Source organism: Crocodylus siamensis, chromosome 1 (assembly GCF_052110815.1).
Source record: "Crocodylus siamensis isolate JL-2025a chromosome 1, ASM5211081v1, whole genome shotgun sequence".
Taxonomy (NCBI): Eukaryota; Metazoa; Chordata; order Crocodylia; family Crocodylidae; genus Crocodylus; species Crocodylus siamensis.
Genome location: NC_143395.1, coordinates 393,696,684 through 393,715,697, shown reverse-complemented (window position 1 = coordinate 393,715,697; position 19,014 = coordinate 393,696,684). Strand labels below are relative to the sequence as shown.

Here is a 19,014-nt window from a genome sequence, read left to right as displayed (position 1 = left end):
CTCACAATTGCAGACTGCACCTGTGGTTAGGGTCAGTAGTATAGCTGAGGGGGACGATTGGGACAGTAGCCCCAGACACTGCCTTTGTAGTGAGATGGAAAAGCAGGTGCTGCAGCAGCAAAATTGGAATAGAGCTCATTGGAATAGAGACTGGAGTCTCTATCTTTCTAATGCCAGGTGAACATCATGACCATTGGATGACAAGGTTAGTCCATATTTGATCAGTTTCAGGGACAGCAGAGACATTAACCTGGGTCACCTACCCAGATTAGCACCCAGACTACCAGGCTAGAAGCTGTTTTACAGTTTCATTTTCTTAATTTCACCAGATGATTTCATCTGAAACCCAAGAAATTGTTCCAATTATGTTTACATAAAACATTTGAGTTTTGACAAATCAGTATTTTTTGATAAAAAGAAAAGCTTTGTAAAAAAATCCCCAATTGGCTTCAGTTTATGATATGTATGTATGCTGTTTACAATGTAAAAAAAAAGGTGGAGGGAGTACACTTAATATAATATAAAGAGCATTTTTGCCATGGCATAGTGGTAAGGGACTCTCCTATGCTCCAGGGAAACCAGGTTCACTTCCCTTCTGACCTTGGTCAAGCCACTTAGGGCTAGATTCATAAAGCAACTGAGGTGCCTAATTCTAGCATTTAGCTACAATTGAGCTTTTTGGCTTTTGAGCTTTTAGGTCCTATGCACCTAAATATACTGGGTATGTCCCAGATTGCCTAAATCCTGACAGTGCCAAAGAGCTAGGCACTTAGCTGATGTCTGAGACTCATCAAATGCTCAAGCTAGACATTGACTCGTAAATGAGACTTGATCAAGTAGGCCTTGATCAAGTGGGCAATTCCCCATTAGCAATATTTCCTTACTTCACAGGAGTATTATGAGAAAATGAATGCAATCTGCACAGATTGTTTGGTGCCCAGTTACTATGATTACATAATAAGAAAATGGTGCAAGTTTTTCTCAGCTGCATAGCTAGGCTTGAACAATTTTCCTTAGAGTAAAATCCTTATCCATCCCTCTTCTACATAGAAGAAAAATGAGTGGGGAAGGCATGGATAGTATTATTTGCAAGCTGAGAGTCATTTAATAAATTCTAGTCTGGCAATATAAAGCTGCAAAAAATAATGATGAAATACATTGGCAGAAATTTAGTGGAAAAGGAATAGACCTTCAGGGCATTCTCAGGCAGAAGATTGAAAAGCCAGAGTGTAACTTGCAGCTGACCGGACATGACTAAAAAGGATGTACCAGTCCAGCCACATTAAAGTTACGCTAAGAAGTAATGAGAAAGATTAGGGGACAGAACTCAATCATGCAATGTGCTGAGCACCTCCATGTCATATCAAGTAGCACTGGCTGAGTCTATTTCAATCAATTTGATTTTGTTGGAAAACACAGATTAATCAAAATAAGAAAAAAATCTTGGGACTAGCCTTACCACTTTAAATAAGCCATTTAGTCTTCATTGGACCAGAGTTTTATTTAGCTTTTCCACACCCCAAATGGATATCTGTAGCAGGGTTAAGGGTCCCCCATTACTATATCCTACCTAAGATATAGCATCCTCAGACCAGCTGAATAGCCTAGCGATAAGACCATTTGGCTAACTTAGAGGAGGCTGAAATTCCTGTCACTAGTTTGAATTAGGCACAGGCAGGGACTTGAACTTGTAGCTTCTCATTTTAGATGTGTGTCCTGACAAATTACAAAGCTATAGGTCAGGGTTTGGCAACCCCTGGCAGGCACTCCACTAGTGGTATGTGGAGACATTTTCCCTGGCACACTGGGAGGCATGCAAGGAAATTGTTTAATTTTTTTTTTTTTTAAGCTGCTGCTCTTGCTGCAGGCTCCCGGCCAGCTTGACCCTGAGCACTGGATGCGGCAGCTGTTCCTAGAGCCTAGGGGAACAGCCTGCAGCTCCTGCTGCCACTTGCACTGTACCCAGCATGCACCAGGCCAAGCAGGGAGCCCCCTGAGCCCAGAGTCCTGCCCTAGCCAGACAGCATCCCTTTGCGGGCAGGGTGGTTGCACCCCATCCCCACAGAGCTGCGTGGGCTGGTTGGGCTTCACCTGCAGTTCTGCTGGGCTCCCCGCTGTGGCCCAAGCCTGCAGAGTCCTGGAGCAGCCCCCGCTCCCCACCTGACCCTCACCCTCCTCCAGCTGCAGCCTTCCCAAGGGCCTGGCCAGGCCAGCCTGCCCGCAGTGCTTCCCCCGCTGCCTACTGGTCCCTGCTCCTCTCCCTCTTTTCCCCCTCTCATCACAACATGCTTAACAAGAAAAAAGAATTCACAGGTACAAAGGCAGTACATGAAGTTTTATTTACTGTCACCAGGTTCAGAATTTTTAGAAAACCTGGTATTTACTGTAAAAAAAAAAAAAAAAAAAAGAAAGCAACATTTATACTTATTAACTGTATTAAATATGCAATGCATTCTGCCATGTACCCCTCCCCACCCCAGTTATGTTTTTGCTGCAGGCTGGCACTCCAGCACCTTACAGAGTAGATGTGATTTTTTTGGCACTCTGGCCAAAAAACGTTGCCTACCCCTGCTATAGGTTCTTTTGGAAGAAAGGGCAAAGGGAAAAAAAGGTGGGAAAAGACAAGAGGGACTGTGTGCGTGTTGTTTACTTCATTAAAAGCTTCCAAAGCTGAAAAACTAGAACAGAAAGCAGTTTTCTACTCACCTCTGATGTTAGTCTCTTGGTTGCAACTTGAGATCTTTGGGTGTCACGAGTGCTCAGAACCTTTCAGGACCTGCTCCCTATTCCCCATTTTTTGATAAGTCACAAGACCAGAAACATCAATACCAAATAACTGTTAAATCCTGTTTCCCGTTAATGCCTTATAACATCTTTTTCAAATTATTGTAAATATTTGGCTTATCTTGAAAACATTTCTCTTGCTTTGCTTGCTCTTTTCACAACAGAAAAAACCTTTTCCCTGTTCTTCTATTTTCCAGAATCCAAGCCCTGCAGCACGATTGTTTTCTGTTTTTTAAAGACAAGGCTTGCAGCTTGGACAAAAACTCTGCTCTAGCCATGGACTGGACTATCGATCTTCATGTATTTAATGGAGATAAATGACTAGGCCAGAGGTCAGCAACCTACAGCCCATGGACCTATTTTATCCAGCCAGGAGAGCTGGAGGGTTTCTGTGGCATTTGAGAGGTGTTTCTGCAGCAGAAGAGTTTCACACGGGTGGCAGGGAGAAGCAGTGGCAGCGCTGCAGGTGGGTTGAGGAGCAGTGATGTTGAGGAGTTCGTAACCCCTTGCAGAGCTGTTCCCAAAGACACAGAGTCGCTGTCTGTCTCAAAATTTATTCAGCATGCTGGCACCCTGAGCGAACTCAGAGGCCCTGAATAAAACTGTTAGAGGCAATTTATAGTCTACAGACAAGATGCGCGCACAGGTGGGGATTTTCCACTATGAATATCAGGTCAGTGTGGGAACACTCTTAATTGTTTCAAAACCGGTTTGTTTATTTTATTTATTTTTTTGCGAGTTAACTAATGGCGGGGGCTGTATCTCTGCTTCAGACTTTAAGGCGACGAGGCCTGTGTCTACGAGGCCTGTGTCTTGTCAGCCTGTCCTTGAAGCACTGAGCCTGCTACACTATTATTTACGATCTTGTACCAGCCTGTCCTTGGAGGCTGAGTCTGCTATAGGAGTTTAACTGTTAGTAAAATTTCTACAGTGACTCCAGGTCCAGTGGCTGGACAGGACGAGAAGTGGCCTGTGCTAAGCTAAGTTCTCTTAAAGCAGTCCTCCACTACAAAGAGTTACCCAAAAACTAGGGTATGGGAGTAATTGGGAGGTACATTGTTAAAACGTCATGGCATTGATGCTGAAGAAAGAAAAGGCCAGTGAACTGAAAAACATGTACCAGTTAGCAGCTCTGACAGCTGCTATGTAGCCATCTATGTATCTTGCCTTATTTCCCCAGGGCTCCATGTTTCCAGCAGAGTTTAGCCATATATTACATGTACTTACGGGTGTTTAGTATTTTCACTAAACACAGGGACTTATTTCCTCATTCTTAAAACAAACTGTTTTTATAGTTTTTACAACAGGCCAGCTTGCCATTACTGTGCATCACTCTCTGAGAAGAGAAGCACTACTGCCATCTAGTGCCTGGGTCAGTTTTTCTTTTCCTGCCTTAAATGTAAAGTGTCTTTGTGTTAAAAATATTTTCTTCCTGCAGTTAATCAGTAACAAAGAATCACAAACTGGAGCACAAATACTCAGTTCCTGCACTGGTTGCCTTTCCATCATGCTACTGATTTTAAATTAATCCAGTCTGAGTTTTTAACCTTTATATTTTATAATGAAAAGCTCATTTATGTTTCTCACCTAATTGTAGGCAGGAAAGGTTCTTTGAATAGATGGGATATCTTTTATTAGACCAACTGAGTAGTTGGAAAAAAGTTCTTAGCAAGATTTCAGGCACAATCACCCTTCTGCAAACATAGGAAGTCTCTGCTGTTTGGAGACTCCAAGGAATGAGAGAAGCTAAAGGTGTGGCAGGATGTCAGCCAGCATGTAATTCGGCGGAAATTAGAAAACAAAAGGTAAAGCAGGGAAGGGGTGGAGGGGGTGGGCAGAGAGGGGAAAGCCAAAGGTAAGTAAAGGAGAGGCTGCAGTGGCGGTAATTCAAGGTAGAAAAGAGGCTGCCTACGAAAAAGGAAATGGCTGGAAATTAGGAAGACAAAGGGCAGAAAAGTGGGGAGGGAAGAAAAGTGTAAGAGGTCAGGTCTGGCAGGTACCTGGTGAATCAGATGCCAGGCAGGTTGTAATGTGTCATAAATCCAAAGTTTATATTAAGTCCTTAATTTTTTGTATCCAGTAGATTTATGAAGTAAAGTTCGTAGGCTCGTCTACAAAAGGTGTTTAATCTACTGGATACAAACAATCATGGACTCAGTATAGATATTGACTTTATGACACATTACAACCTGCCTGACAACTGATTCACCACCACCTGCCAGACCTGACCTCTTATACTTTTCTCTACCTCTCCGCATTTTCTGCCCTTTGTCTTCCTAATTTCCAGTCATTTCCTTTTTCACAGACGGCCTCTTTTCTGCCTTGAATTACCGCCACTGTAGAGTCTCCCTTACTCACCTTTGGTTTCCCCCCCGCCCCGTCCATTCTCCCCCCTTCTCTGCTTTACCTTTTGTTTTCCTAATTTCCACCTAATTACATGCTCGCTGACATCCTGCCACACCTTTAGCTTCTCTCATTCCTTGGAGTCTCTGAACAGCAGAGACTTCCTATGCCTGAAGAAGGGTGACTGCACTCGAAAGCTTGATAAGAACTTTTTTCCAACTACTCAGTCAGTCTAATAAAAGATAGCCCATCTACTCAAAGAACCTTGCCTGCTTATGTCCTTAGACCAACACGGCTACAGCCAAAAACCTCACCTGATTATATTGTGCAGAACTCACTGAGGACCAGGAAACATGACAGATTGTTCGAATGGCTCAGCATTACAGAAGAAGAGACTCTTTATAACATAACTTTTACAAAAACCTTCTAAAGACACAGTTGCTAACACCTTCCTTTCCTGGACAATGTAACAACTGCAATTAAAATTACCAGAGAACTAAGTGCATATAACAACCAACTTACTACCAGTGTTCAACCAGGGCTCTTCCTCTCTTGCTTTGAGCCCCACCACAGAGCGCACCCACTTGATGAGACCAAAGATATAACCTTGTTTTTTACCCTGTAAAAGGATATTTTTGGTACCATCCCAAACTCTATCTTTTCTAGTTCATTATGTACCCAAATAACTAGCCATTTATCTGAATAGTAACCATTTACCTTTTACAGCCTGTGCCTTTTATCTCAGTGCTAATATATCTGGATGGATATAGTATCCAACCTACCTGGTTTAGATTAAACTGGTCTATTGAACTTCAGATCCCCTCCCAACTCAAGTTGCCTTACAGTCCTCCCTGCAGACCCTCCTTTGCAGGGCAGCCCACTGCAACACCTCACCTGTGCTGCTCCAGCCCAGCACCTAGCTGGCCCCACACCTGGGCCAGCACAGAGTTGTCTGCATGGCTCCCAGCTCCGGGCAGCATGCAGCCTGGTGCAGGGGAGGAGGGGGGTGGTAAGGAGCCAACACAGATGCTTCCCTCAGGGTCTCTGTTGGCTATCCCTGCCAGCTCCAGGCTGCCCGCTGACCCAGCTGGGCAAGCATGGACCCTGAGGGAAACATCAGCCTTGGCTTCCCCCAGGCCCCCTGCCAACTCCAGGCTGCCCACTGGCTGAGCCAAGGCTATGTGGACCATGAGGAAAGCATCCATCTTGGCTCCCCTTGCACCCCCCTGCCAGCTCCAGCGGGGAGCTGAAGCTGGACAAAGGGGGCTGTGGTCTGACAGAGCTGAAGCCTCAGTTCCCTCCTAGCCTCTACCCCCCAACTCTGGTTTCTCCTATGCCACTGCTGGCCCAGCTTCTAAGGGTGCCAGGGCCCATTCTGGAAGCCTTGGTCTCAATGGAGGTGGCATCCGGGTGACAGTAAGGGTTTGTGGGGGTGTGCCCCACAGCCAGTCAAGGATGGCCCCAGCTTAGCTAGGCTGGGCCACCCCCAGCAATGTCTGGCACACTGGGAGGTGTGCAGGATCATCCCGCAGCTGCTGGCCCTAGCCAATGCAGACATTTGCTTCCCCCGGTCCCTACCAAAGGAGAAGCATGTGTTCTGTTCTCTCCTAATCCAATCTACACAGCTTAGTGAATCCTGAATACATTGAATCAATTCTCCCTCAGCCTTTTTGAATATCTGTACTTAGCCTTAATGTTCTACTTTGTATTTTTTACCAGCGCTGTTTCTCATATTTAACTTAAACAACGCTGCTACTGGTGTATTTGGAAAAAGCAGCTAATCTTCCAAGATCCACAGATATTAAGGCCAGAAGAGATCTTTAGATCATCAAGCATCAAGTCTGATATTCTATATAAGATGGGCTGCAGCTTTTCACTTAGTTACCCCTATATTAATTTGAATAATTTAGTTTGACTGAAGTATTTCTTCCAGACAGTCATGTGATATTGACTTGAAAACCCTGAGAAATGACAAATTCCCGCATTTCGCTTGGTAGTGTTGGGAAAAATTGTTACAGTACGAGCTTTATTCAAGGGAGTGCTTTCAAGAAGGGAGATTCTTAATTTTTGGTTCCTTGAAATTAATTGCTTTAGCTGGGCAGTTCTGCACCCTGGATGGCAATGGTGCACAGCACAGCAGCAGTAGCTGGGTCACTGCTACTGGCAGCAGCACTAACCCAGTAGTTTCTATTTTTGTGCCCCCTGCCCAAGTAGACGCCCAGAGTTGGTACCCCAATCACCTCATCCCCTACTTATGCTACTGAATTGTCAATTATTTATGATTCAAGCAAAAAAAAAAGAAAGTACATAATGTCTGGGTAATTTAATAATCCTTTCTGATATTCTGCTCCATGGGTAATACATTTACCCATGATGCCCATTCTTCTGTTTTGGGGTCTGACTGCTTTTTGTTCAACAAAGCAAAATATTTTAATAAAATGTGAATGAATGAAAAAATGAATGAAAACATGATTTTTCCTTTAAAAATGTGATAAAAATAACATAATTATTAAAATCAATTTCATGCTTCCTAATTTGTTTTTGTTAATACTCTGTAGTTCTCTTGTGTCTTTTTAGGCATGAAGTCCTAGGTATTTTTATTGAAGAAGATTCACAATTTACTTTTATTCATTCCATTTATTTAATACATTTGAAGTTGAGAAATAATCACAGTCTTGTATCATTTATGTTGATTGCAAAAAAACAGTTAACATATATGGCACTGAAATAACTAAAATAAATACAAAATGGGTGGAAACATTGACTCAGTAGTCAAAAAGTCATGTAACTTTAACATATTTTGGAATGGAGAGTTGAACTCTTAGTTGTTTTAAATAGCTGCAATTTCAGTGAGAATCCATAGATCTACCTGAAGAAACACCTGTGAAAGATAAAGCCCAGGGTGTTCTTCATGATGCTATATTAGTACAAGAGTGCAGTGACCTTTCCTAAATGTCTCATAGTGCTTAGTTTTGTCCTCTGTTCTTGGTTTCTACAGTATCATTCAGACTGCTGGTTTTTCCAAAAACCTTTTATTCCTTGCATCTCCTTTGCCATTTCTCCCTCTTCTGCTTTCTGTGAAGATGACATGGCCATCCACTCCCAAGGGGACATTCAAGTAGGAATATATATTTACAGTCTATAACTCCAGTATCTTAACTCCAGTAGCTCTCCATTAGGATTCAGTCCTGCAGCCCTGACCAATTCTTTACACATAAGAAATGTGTACTGGAAGGTACACAAGGTGTGGACCACAGAATAAGTTCCTAGTTATTTAAATAGGGACTCCTGAGGCTGGTAGGTTGCTCTTTGAGAGGCACTGAGAGCCTCTGTTAAGATACTAAGGACCCTTATATTATTCAGAGCTGTGGTGCTTGTGATCACAGAGGATTCATTTAGCATCTTACCAAGGGACCCCAAATCTATTTCTACACTGACATTAAATGTTCTAATGCCCCTTGAAATGATGGCTATTTTCTTTTCTCTCTTCCTATTAAATTAACTCAGTTCCAGACTGATATAAAGTTATAAAGTTCCATATATACAGTATATATTTGATGGCACATAACCAGAGCTTGTTCACAGAACCATGCTTTCCTCTTATAAAACCCTATGCCCGCAGTATTATTTCCATGTTCTACAAGCTGTTCCACAGCCTACAACATGGTCACTAAATATAAAGTGTGATTAGCACCAGAAAATGGAGTTAGTGTGCAGGATCCGGACAATTCTTTTGCTCCAGATGCTGTATTCAAACTGCAGCGGTCCACTGAAAAAGTAGAGATAGCCTGTTGAAGAAAAAGATATTGTTGAGATGAATTGCAGTCAGAGGTTTATAGGATTTCATTCATATTATTATTCAGTTATTATACTTAAGACTTGAAAATATTGTGTGAGAGTCATAAGGTCCTGATTTCTGTTTTTGATTCTGCCAATTGCCTACTCTGTGGCCTTAGAGAAAGCAGCTCATGTTCCTTTCTTCTCTGTAAACCAGATATGATAAATCCTGACAAGCTTCCTCATTGTTTTGAATGTTTAAAGTACTGTACAATATGAAGTGCTCTTTTAGAAAAGGGAAAAAAAATAAACGTGTGCTTATTCACACACCGGGAAATAATATGTGGTAATTAGAGCTGGTTGAATATATATCAGAGGAACACTCTTTCATCAGGAAACATGGATTCCAGAAAACTGGGATGCTTTTCTTTTCTGCCTGGGAGAAATTTTACAATCTTTGAATTCTCCTTTGCCTAAAGAAGGGTATTTGGGCCCAAAAGCTGGCAAAGAAAAAAAATTGCAACTATTATTTAATTTAATAAAAAATAAGGCCTCTACCCCAAGAGTCTTGTCTGCTTAAAGGAAGACATGAATTTAGTCTACAATTTCAATAAATTACTAAAACATTTTGTTACTATAAGATTGAAGTGCATTTTTTCAACTGTACTGAGTTAATACCATGTGATGTTATTATTCAAAATGAATTATTTTAATCTTGTCAAAATAATAAAGTATTTTGGTAAGGCCCAAATAAAATATTTTGAAATCTATTCTCTCCATAAGGTCATTTTTGGAAATGTAATTTAATGTGAATTTTTTATTTTTGATCCAGTTTTGGTCAAAGGACAAATTCAAATTGTTGCAAATTTTTACTGAACAAAAATCCTGAATTTCACTTCACTCTTACAGTAATAATGAAAACTAAGAAAATGATAATAGCTACCATTTCTCTGGTAAACTGCATCCACTCTGGTGCCAATTCCTGCAAATTCTTCCTCTATCAGCCTGGGGTATCCTTCATCCATAACCTGGTTCTCTTCATCATAGCTATATTAAAGATGAAAGAAATGCAAATTCAGAAAACTTGGAGAGCTTGGTGTTTTGCAATCTGACACAGTCCTATCACCTTTTGAGTAGCTAGAAGTCATTCAGATATCTGTATTAAAAGCAACAGTGAATCTCATTTCCAAGATATGCCAGAAACACAACCTCAACTGCTAACAAGGTCAAGGGAGGTAATTATTCCCAACCAGGTAATAAACTAAAGACTATATGGGATAGCTTGTAGCTCATAATCTGGGTACATAGTTTAACAGCAGGAATTGTATGTCTGTCCTGGACAAGCAGCAGGTAAAGCATTGTCTCTAAGTCAAATTTACTAGGCAGCACAGATTGGGTTGAATTTGCTGCTGGCACAGGGCAACAACAGCTTTACTACTTTGTGCCACATACACTAAGGAGGGAGGGAGCAGGGAAGGAGTTACATCTAGAGCAGTGGCTCCCAACTTTTCTAGACTTGAGACTTCCCTAGATAGACACAAGGCACTCCATGGAAAATGCCAGCTCTTACTTGTCAGTCTTCTGTGCCTACAGAAAAAAATAATGGAGCCGTTTTTTCTGTTGCGAAGGACTTAGAAAGACCACAACTATGGATTTCTATTTGAAATATCTAGGTTTATCCTGTGAATCAAGTTTGCACACCTAACAGGGCTGCCATTGTGTGGCACCCCGTAGCACCTTTGAAAGGATCTCAAGGTCCTATGGTCACTGTAACATGTGACTGTAACAACAGCTCCTGGTGTGATGCACTTAGTGCTCTTTCCTCAGGGGTGTGGTTATAGTCACCACTTAGCTCAGTATGTTTATGAAACTTTATAAACATCTTTATAAGACCCTTGAAGTATATTCTAAGCAGCTGATTCCTCTGACACTTTGAAGAAAGGATGACAAAAAGTCACTTAGACATAGTACATCAAAAATCTATGGGCTCTTTTACATAAGATTGGATTGAAAATTAGAATCATTATATCACAAACTTACCTCCAGTACTTGTCTCCAGTAAAAAAGAGAGTCTTGCCAGTGTCTTTAATGTGGACAGCTGCATCTATTGTTTTCATCTCTTTTGGGAATCCCAATTCATAAATTTTTTTTGGATAATCTGCAACTATGTCATAGCCATTCATTGCCCAGACTTTCCTGCCTGTAAATAGTTACACCAAACACATATTAGTATTTTACAACAGCATACCTTCAACAGCAAGATATTAAAGGAGTAGAGCCTATGAGACATGATGACATTATTTTTGTTTTCTGTATGACTGCTTAGGGTCTCAGGGACAGGTTTTCAGCTGATGTTAGATAGCACATTGCCACAGAATCTATTATGCTAGGTGCAGATATCATTCTCTGGGCTAAATTCTATACTCTCTATACATGTAAAATCCTGTAGGTTTTCATGAGCTGAAACCAAGGGGAATTCTGTCTGAGTAAGGATGGTTGAGATATAATCTGACCCCAGCTGACTTCCTGCCCTTTGGGCAGGGGGCTGGACCAAATGATCTTGCAAAGTCCCTTCCAGCCCTTGTGTCTATGAAATCTATGAAATCTATGAACTGTAAACAGTGGGAGTGATTAAGATACTTTCACTTCTCTGCCAGTTACAAAACACTCACCCTTAAACATGAACACACGATCTTTGATGGGGTTTTCATAAGCAGCATCAAACTTGTTGGGAAGTTCCGGCCAAAATGATTTGGTTAACACCAGTTCTGGTTCAACCATCTGGGGATGTAGACGCCAGAAGAACCTAAATCAGAAACAGAAAATATACTTTTGATGATTTTCTTCATCCAAGGGCTCTGTCAATATTAACTTTTCTTTCTTAGTGTTTGCCACAAGGGACATATGTTAGACCACATCCTTCACTTCTAGCCACCATGGTATAGATCGTTTTTCTCAGTCATAATGTGATGATTTTCCTAGAAGAGGAAAAACGTGTACCTCGATTTCTTTTAGCTCAACTTTCTGTCTCAAAAAAAAAAAGGAAAGTAAAAACCATGTGGTAATGCATCAGGTAAAGAGCTGTGTGATGGGCAGTTTTTGTTCAGAAAGTTAATTCATTTCTTAATTTTGGAGTAAATCTAGTGCAGTGATGTCAAATGGCAAGTATATCTGATCTAAGTTGCCATTCATAACAGTTTTACACATACATGATTCTATGGGTTTCTCAGGCAGTAACTCTTGATTGTCACAGAGTGACAGGACAGTATGTTACAGAGGCTGTTTAAATATGATATTCAGTGAGCCCCTTGCAGCCTTTTTTGTTGAGTTTGCAATCTGACTTACTTGTATTTAAGAAAGCCTTACACAGTTTAACATTTAATATAGAAAATTAGCCAATGGAAAATGTAATCAATTATCATTTCATGGCCAAAGATATTCAAATTATAAAAGAAATATGTTGTGCTTTTTCTTTTACTTATATTTTATGTAAAGGTTATCTAGCCAGGTGTTCTATTCATCTATACTAATCAAAGGGCTTGCCCCTATACATTGAAAGAGCACACAGCATATGTTTCTATGCAAAGCCCTTTAATCTATCACTTGCTTTCTCACCTGTCCTTGAAGATTAGCAGCTCTCCGCGAAGTTCTGTTATTGCATCAAGTGTTAAGTTTGCATCACATTTCTCTGGAGTTTTGGGATGTTTGGGGTTGGGATCTTTGTCTCCTGGACCTGGAACCACAAATTATGACATAGGCTTAACAGCCTTTTTTCCCAGTGTGTGGAAGATAACCACATACTGTATGGGACATTAAAAAGTTTCTCAGTACCATGATGAAGACAGCCTTTATGGAGAGATTGTCTGGACTAGTGATATTCATTTTCTTTTCTTTTTCCCTTTAACTGGTCACATCCATGGCCTTTGAGGGCTAGCTACATTGCAAAAATAGTTGTGAATAAAGCTAAATAGGTATCATATATGGATACCAAGTGTTAGTGGACAGAAGGTTGCTTCCTTCCAAAGTCCTGTAAAGACAGTCCTGTTTCCTCTTCTTAGTCTCTACCCATCCTTCCCACAGAAGGCCAAATTTCCATTACAACAGGCAGCCAGCAGACAATAACTACTCGTGCTCTAGAATAATTTTTGTTGCATTTTTCACCTCATGGCTAAATCTGGGTCTCTTGTGACACCGATGACCCAAAGATATAGGAATTATCTTACTCCACCAGAGCCATCCTATCAGCAGCAGGAACACAGCCATGCAGTGTAATGTATATATACTAGGATATAGGGACTGAATGGCAAAGGGAAGATATACCATAGAGAGCCTGGATCCCTTGCACATCATCATCAGGAAGCACAAAGCCAGTTTTTCCAATGTATGTGTAAATAGGGAACATAAGAGCTCCAGGATCTCTGGAGTGTTCAAGCCCCAAAGAGTGACCAAATTCATGGGCAGCAACAAGGAACAAGTTGTATCCTGTGAGAAAGAAAAGCAAAATTACTGTACTGGTTAAACTAATATACACATGTATCTTATTGTTTTATAGTTTGATTTCCTTCCATTATCTCTCTTTTGCAGTAATGCTCTACAATAATTATATAGACCCCTGCCTTCTCAAAGTGAATGCACAGTCATTAATGAGCTTTTACAAGGCATTGTGAAATGGAATGGATCATTTTCTCCATCTTAGAGATAGGGAACCTGAAATGCAAAGTGCAAGACAACTTCTTTATTCAAGATAATGGGAGACTGAATATGAGTCCAATGGTTTCAGCTCCACAAGTTTTTATTTAACTCTAAATTTTATTTGAAAATGTTCCCAGTTGCATCCTAGTTTAAGGATGTTGAAAGCTATAGTGTGACATCTGGCCCTACTAAAATCAAGGTAAATTTTGTCAGGATTCCAGTGTTAGTACACATAGCTCACTAATCCTGACCCTGTTTTCTGTACTACATCAATTCAATCTGTTATCAGCTGGTGTAGAAAATACCATGCTGTATAGTACTATCAGCAGCTTGAACAACGGTACTAGCTGCATCTTTTATAAATGGTTCCTCATGTAGACAATGCCAGATATTTTCAATCTAAATAAAAGTGGTCTGAACTTCAGAAGAGCTGAGTATATACAACTCCCACTAGTGTCACTGAGAGGCTTACACTGGGTGCATCTACATGTGCACTTCACTGTAGAGTAGACTAATTTGCTGTGCAGTAAAGCATCATGGTCTACATGTGCAGTGGTATTAGGCCTCAGTAAACTAATTAACTCTGACATAAAGGAGTAAAGTCCTCACCCTCTGTATGCAGAGCCTGGGAGAAATAAACTGGTGCATATTGGAGTTTATTGCTCTGCGCTAATAGCATATTATGGTGCACCCACTGGGGGCACATGAGGACAAGTCCTTTGCCCAGTGGGGCTTCCCTGCAAAGCCAGGGGCTGGCTCAGAGCTGTTCCACTTCTGGGGCAACACCCAGCCAGCTCTGGGTTGGGTGGGAGTTTCCCTGAGCAGCCCAGAACTGTCAGGAGTTGGCCCAATCCTGGGGCACCTCCCAGCTAGATCCAGGCTGCTCAGGGAAATCCACACCCAGCTTGGAGCTGGCTGGGAGTCCCAGAAGCAGGACAGCTCCTGGCCAGCCCCTGGCTGCATGGGGAAGCAGAGTGCTCCCCAGTCCCAGTGCTGCTTGGCTCCCAGCTCCTGTAGAGAGCCAGGACCTGAGCCGGAGGGGCGAGGGTGGGGAGGAGCAGGGGTGACAGAAAGCATCCCGTAGCTGCTTGGCTCCTGGCTTCTGAGGGGGCCTGGGAGTTGAACAGCACCAGGACCAGGGGAGTTCCCCAACCTCTGTGGTCCCCTAGTAGTGGGTCTGACTGGGAGCAAATTTGCTCCTGGTTAGTGTCTACGTATGCACTACTATGCAGTATGTACTCCGCAGTTAGTAGCTAACTGCACAGTAGACTCATTTACTGCCCAGGAAAAGATATCATGTAGACACACCCACTGTGACTCAGATCAGACAACAGAATCCTCAAACTTCAATAAAAAATAGTGAGATACCTGAACACTAAGAAAAAAAACAGCCTTGTTTCTCTGGGTTTTGTGGTTTATGTTATCCATTATTCCTGACCATGCAGACCAGTGAGGGTTTTTATACAGTGCTTTGGGAATGGAGATTAATCAAGTCTGATCGAACACGCTGTAATTACAGCATGTTGGAGAAGCCTCACTGCTTGTGTATAGGTGCCCTGACAGTCCTGAAAAAGTTTGAGAATCCAAAAATTACACAATATGAACCCAAACCTAAAGGCCCATAGTGCTAGCATGATAAAGATACACTAGCTTCTTAGCTAGCAGCCTACAAGGACGTGATGTGGTCAGCCTGAATAACCAGGTACTCATTTTTTACAACTAGATAATCTGAAGGTAGTCTTTGCCATAAATTCAGAGTAGGGCTTGAATTCATACATCCAGAGCTACAGTAAGATGTCTTAGCTACCCTGCTAAAACAACATCCCTCCAAAAAGTTAATCACTGTCATTTTTTGTTTAAAATCTCATGCCATATAGTTGTATTTTACTTGGTTCTAACAGGTGGCAAAATAACTAACCACACAACTCTTAGAATGATTATTTAACAGAGAATACCCAAAGTAAATTGTTTACAAACCAGATGAGGATAATTATCCAGCCAAGGATTTTGTAAACATTGTAAATAGGTACGAAATTAATAATGAATATTATTCTTGACAAGTATTTATGATGACCTTTAGAACATATTACCTCTGGAGTCAGTTGACCAGGTTTCATCATCATCAAAATGGGCATCTCCTCCATAGTTTGGTCCAGGAGGAAAAGCATGAGCCAGTAGTCCCGAAGGTCCATCAAAGGGATAAAAGTCACCATGTTCTACAAAGTGACATTTAGAATAGCAACAGCATTTAAATTTCTTGTTATTTGAAAGATGAAGTGATAATTATAATGTTAAAAAGTAATCTTTCACATATACCTTTAGTTCCAAAGGAGATCATGATATCAGCAGTGCCACTACGAATTCTAGTAAAGTTAAGTGGTGTCACATCAGACCATACTTTGAATGCCTTTTTGAAAGCTCTGTCCACTTCAGCACGGGTTAGATCTTGTGTGTAATTCATAATTCTATAACAAGCAAATAAAATATCTGCAGTTAAATTCTTGGCGGATCCAGGCAACTGAAATTACTTTTGACTAGGAAAGAGTCACTTCTCAGAAGCTATTCTTAATACACTCTTCCCCACCATGGTAGAGAGGTAACACAAGATAGAGAAGTCTTTTAAGAGATACAGTGGTTATCATTACTAAATCTTGATTTGTCAATAGCTACTTCACTAAGGCATCATAGATACTACATTACATTCATATTCAAGTATAGGCAGAAATACTCTTCTCTCTCTCATCTTTGGCATCTGGCGTGACTTTTTAATGGCAGCCATTTTCTTATGGTGTGATAACTGCATATATTTATACAGGAGCTGATCAAAAGCCTTAGTCACTGGGGCTGTCTATGTAGGAAAGTTAGTGTAGGGGAAATTAGGCGAGATGTACAGTGTCCTAGCTACTCTATTTTAAATTCTTTGTGTGCATTCTTTGTCCTAAAAGTATGCAAGTGTACCATAGCTTAATACGCTTTCAGTGTATTGCACTACACCACACAAAGGCAACCTGAATGTAGAGTAAGTGTGTCTGGTGACACTAGATCAGAGAACTAGTGCATTGTAAGTTTATACCTTAACTGACAGCATGCTAACTCCCCCATGTAGAGAAGCCCAATGGAGAGATCTGCATTTGCTTCCATGAACTTTAGATCAAGACCATAATTTTAAAACTGCACCATGAGATTTTTACAAAGCCTGGACTTTTTCTTGTTGTTGAGCTTATCGGTCTATTATATAATGACTGTTAAACAGGTAGGTAGTAGACTAAATTGAATACAGGAAACAGATGTGAAATGTTATGATTTTACCTGTATGTCAAATTATTTTTTGACCATTTGAGTTTTCTAGGGAAAAAATTATATTCCCCCACATCTGGGACCCCACATCTTGGCTGTTGCATCAGTTCGTAGGTTTCTTCATTTAGTTCACCAGTCACCTTCAGCCCAAAAAATGACTGCAGTTCTCGAAGTTTGGCTGCCACTGAATTGGCACTCTTCCTCATTAAGCCAGCAGGGTTACGGTGGAGGGCATAGTGGGTCCGTAAATAACGCTAGAGGAAAAAAATAAAATCATATATCCAGTTCCCAAAGCACAGCAACAATCATACAGCATGCTCTAACATGCAAAAATTATATACCATACCTCTGCAAACTTGAGGTCTTGCTCTGTGAATTCATTGCTATCATCATAGGGTACAGGCAGTGCCAAGCAATATGACAGGCCCAAGAAGAACAGGAGAGCAGTTGGAAGGCTTGGTCTCATCATGCTGGATTCTTGAGTTCTGAAACTCTGATTCTTAGTGTGTAAATATCTTTGCTTTTATAGCCCTGAACCAGTGAGTCATGTCTTAGGGACAAGTCAGAACTTCCTTGCCACTGCAAAATAAACATGCTTACATGACTATTTTTTTTCTTTCCCTCAAGAAGTCATGGTTAGGGCATCTGTGGTCCTAACAAGGGCTTAGAAACTATATCTTTATATAAACATGCTCTCAGCATATTTGAAAATAGTACGGGAAGTATTGTGTGAAATTACCACAACACGTTTTTCATTACTTGACAATAATTTAACCTACATTTTTTTTCCTTTGATACCATAACTACTTTCCTCTTATTGTTTTTCAAAAAGCAACAATACATGACAAACTGCAGGAACACATTTATTTTTAAGCAATAAAATAGTATCACTTTAATAATGACAAATCAGTTGGACAAGTTGTTTAGGAAACTTATCACCCTGGTATATAAAACCAATAACAAAGTAGAATAGATTATATTGTTAATATTTCATAACTAAAGCTCTTAAATTTTAGCATCAGTTTTGGTGCAGGGATCATTAAAGAGGTATGTTTTAGTACATATCAGAATTATTTACATATTTTTAAAAGTGACTGTAGAGTATGGATACATCATTTTGGCATGTCCAGACAGGCGCACACGGTCAGGGACATGCATTTCCTGTGGTACAAAAAGCAACAGCACATATTCATGCCACTGCTTTTTGTCTCAGAGTGCATCCATGCACACACACTCCAGTTCATTGCAAATTGTCCTGGGAGGGGTAGGGGAGACTGGAGGCAGCACCTGTGCTGGCCCCAGCAGCCTTACCTAGGGTCCTGGGGGCCTCCCAGGGCAGCAGTGGTGGTGATCCAGCCACTTGGAGTCTGGCCAGCAGCCAGAGCATGGCTCTGAGTGGCCAAGCTCTGTTTCTGGTGGAGCACCCTACTGCTGCAGGTGCTACACCACTCTTTTTATCTCCCAGTATCAAATTTCCCGGTGTCAGATTTTGACATCATGCTGCAAATTAGCAAATGGGTGCACGTGCACCACGTGCAGTTTGTTACACCTCAGACAGCTCTGAGGAGTCACCAACCACTCGTGCGTGCTCGCCTGGATGCACCCTTTTTGGCCACCAACTTGAGATGCTTCTGGAAACAAAGCCACTGAAAATTACTAGCCAGTTGTAGCCTTGAACTGATCTTACAGACGTAGCTGAGCAGTGATGATCCTGAGCCTGTAAGCAACCAGTTTACAGCATCTGACTTATTTAAATACTCTACAATAATTAATTTTAGGTGGGGTATTGCTAAAAATCAATAACATAGTCCAGTATTAGAGTGATGGGGATGATATAAATATGTAAGTGAGCACATTGTATATGAAGACAAAGAAAAAGGAAGTAGTGCTAAAGATTTACAAAATGGAAAATACAGTGAAATGTAGTAAGACAGCAGCAAATGATACCATAATTGTTCTTTTCTCCATGGAGTTAGCCTAGCTTCAGCTGATATGGTGCTTTGGAAATTCATGTTGGCTGTTACAATTGGTTCCATCCACCCCGTGTCACATACTAACTATCTTACATGCCAGATCAAGACTATACTGGACTTCACCTGCTGCTTTCAATGAGTCTGATCT

At 41.1% G+C, this 19,014-nt stretch overlaps 1 protein-coding gene across 1 annotated transcript; it reads right to left on the bottom strand.

Moving 5' to 3' along the window:
• Nucleotides 1-7,876: 7,876 nt before the first annotated feature.
• LOC149875244 (collagenase 3-like) lies at nucleotides 7,877-17,377 on the bottom strand. The gene is made up of 10 exons (XM_090031758.1): nucleotides 17,240-17,377; nucleotides 16,906-17,147; nucleotides 15,913-16,061; nucleotides 15,687-15,812; nucleotides 13,225-13,386; nucleotides 12,520-12,637; nucleotides 11,577-11,710; nucleotides 10,945-11,104; nucleotides 9,848-9,951; nucleotides 7,877-8,915 (listed from the first exon to the last, which is right to left on the bottom strand). The coding sequence occupies exons 1-10, from the start codon at nucleotides 17,360-17,362 to the stop codon at nucleotides 8,815-8,817; spliced, it is 1,419 nt and encodes a 472-aa protein (XP_089887884.1). The 5' UTR covers nucleotides 17,363-17,377; the 3' UTR covers nucleotides 7,877-8,814.
• Nucleotides 17,378-19,014: the final 1,637 nt, after the last annotated feature.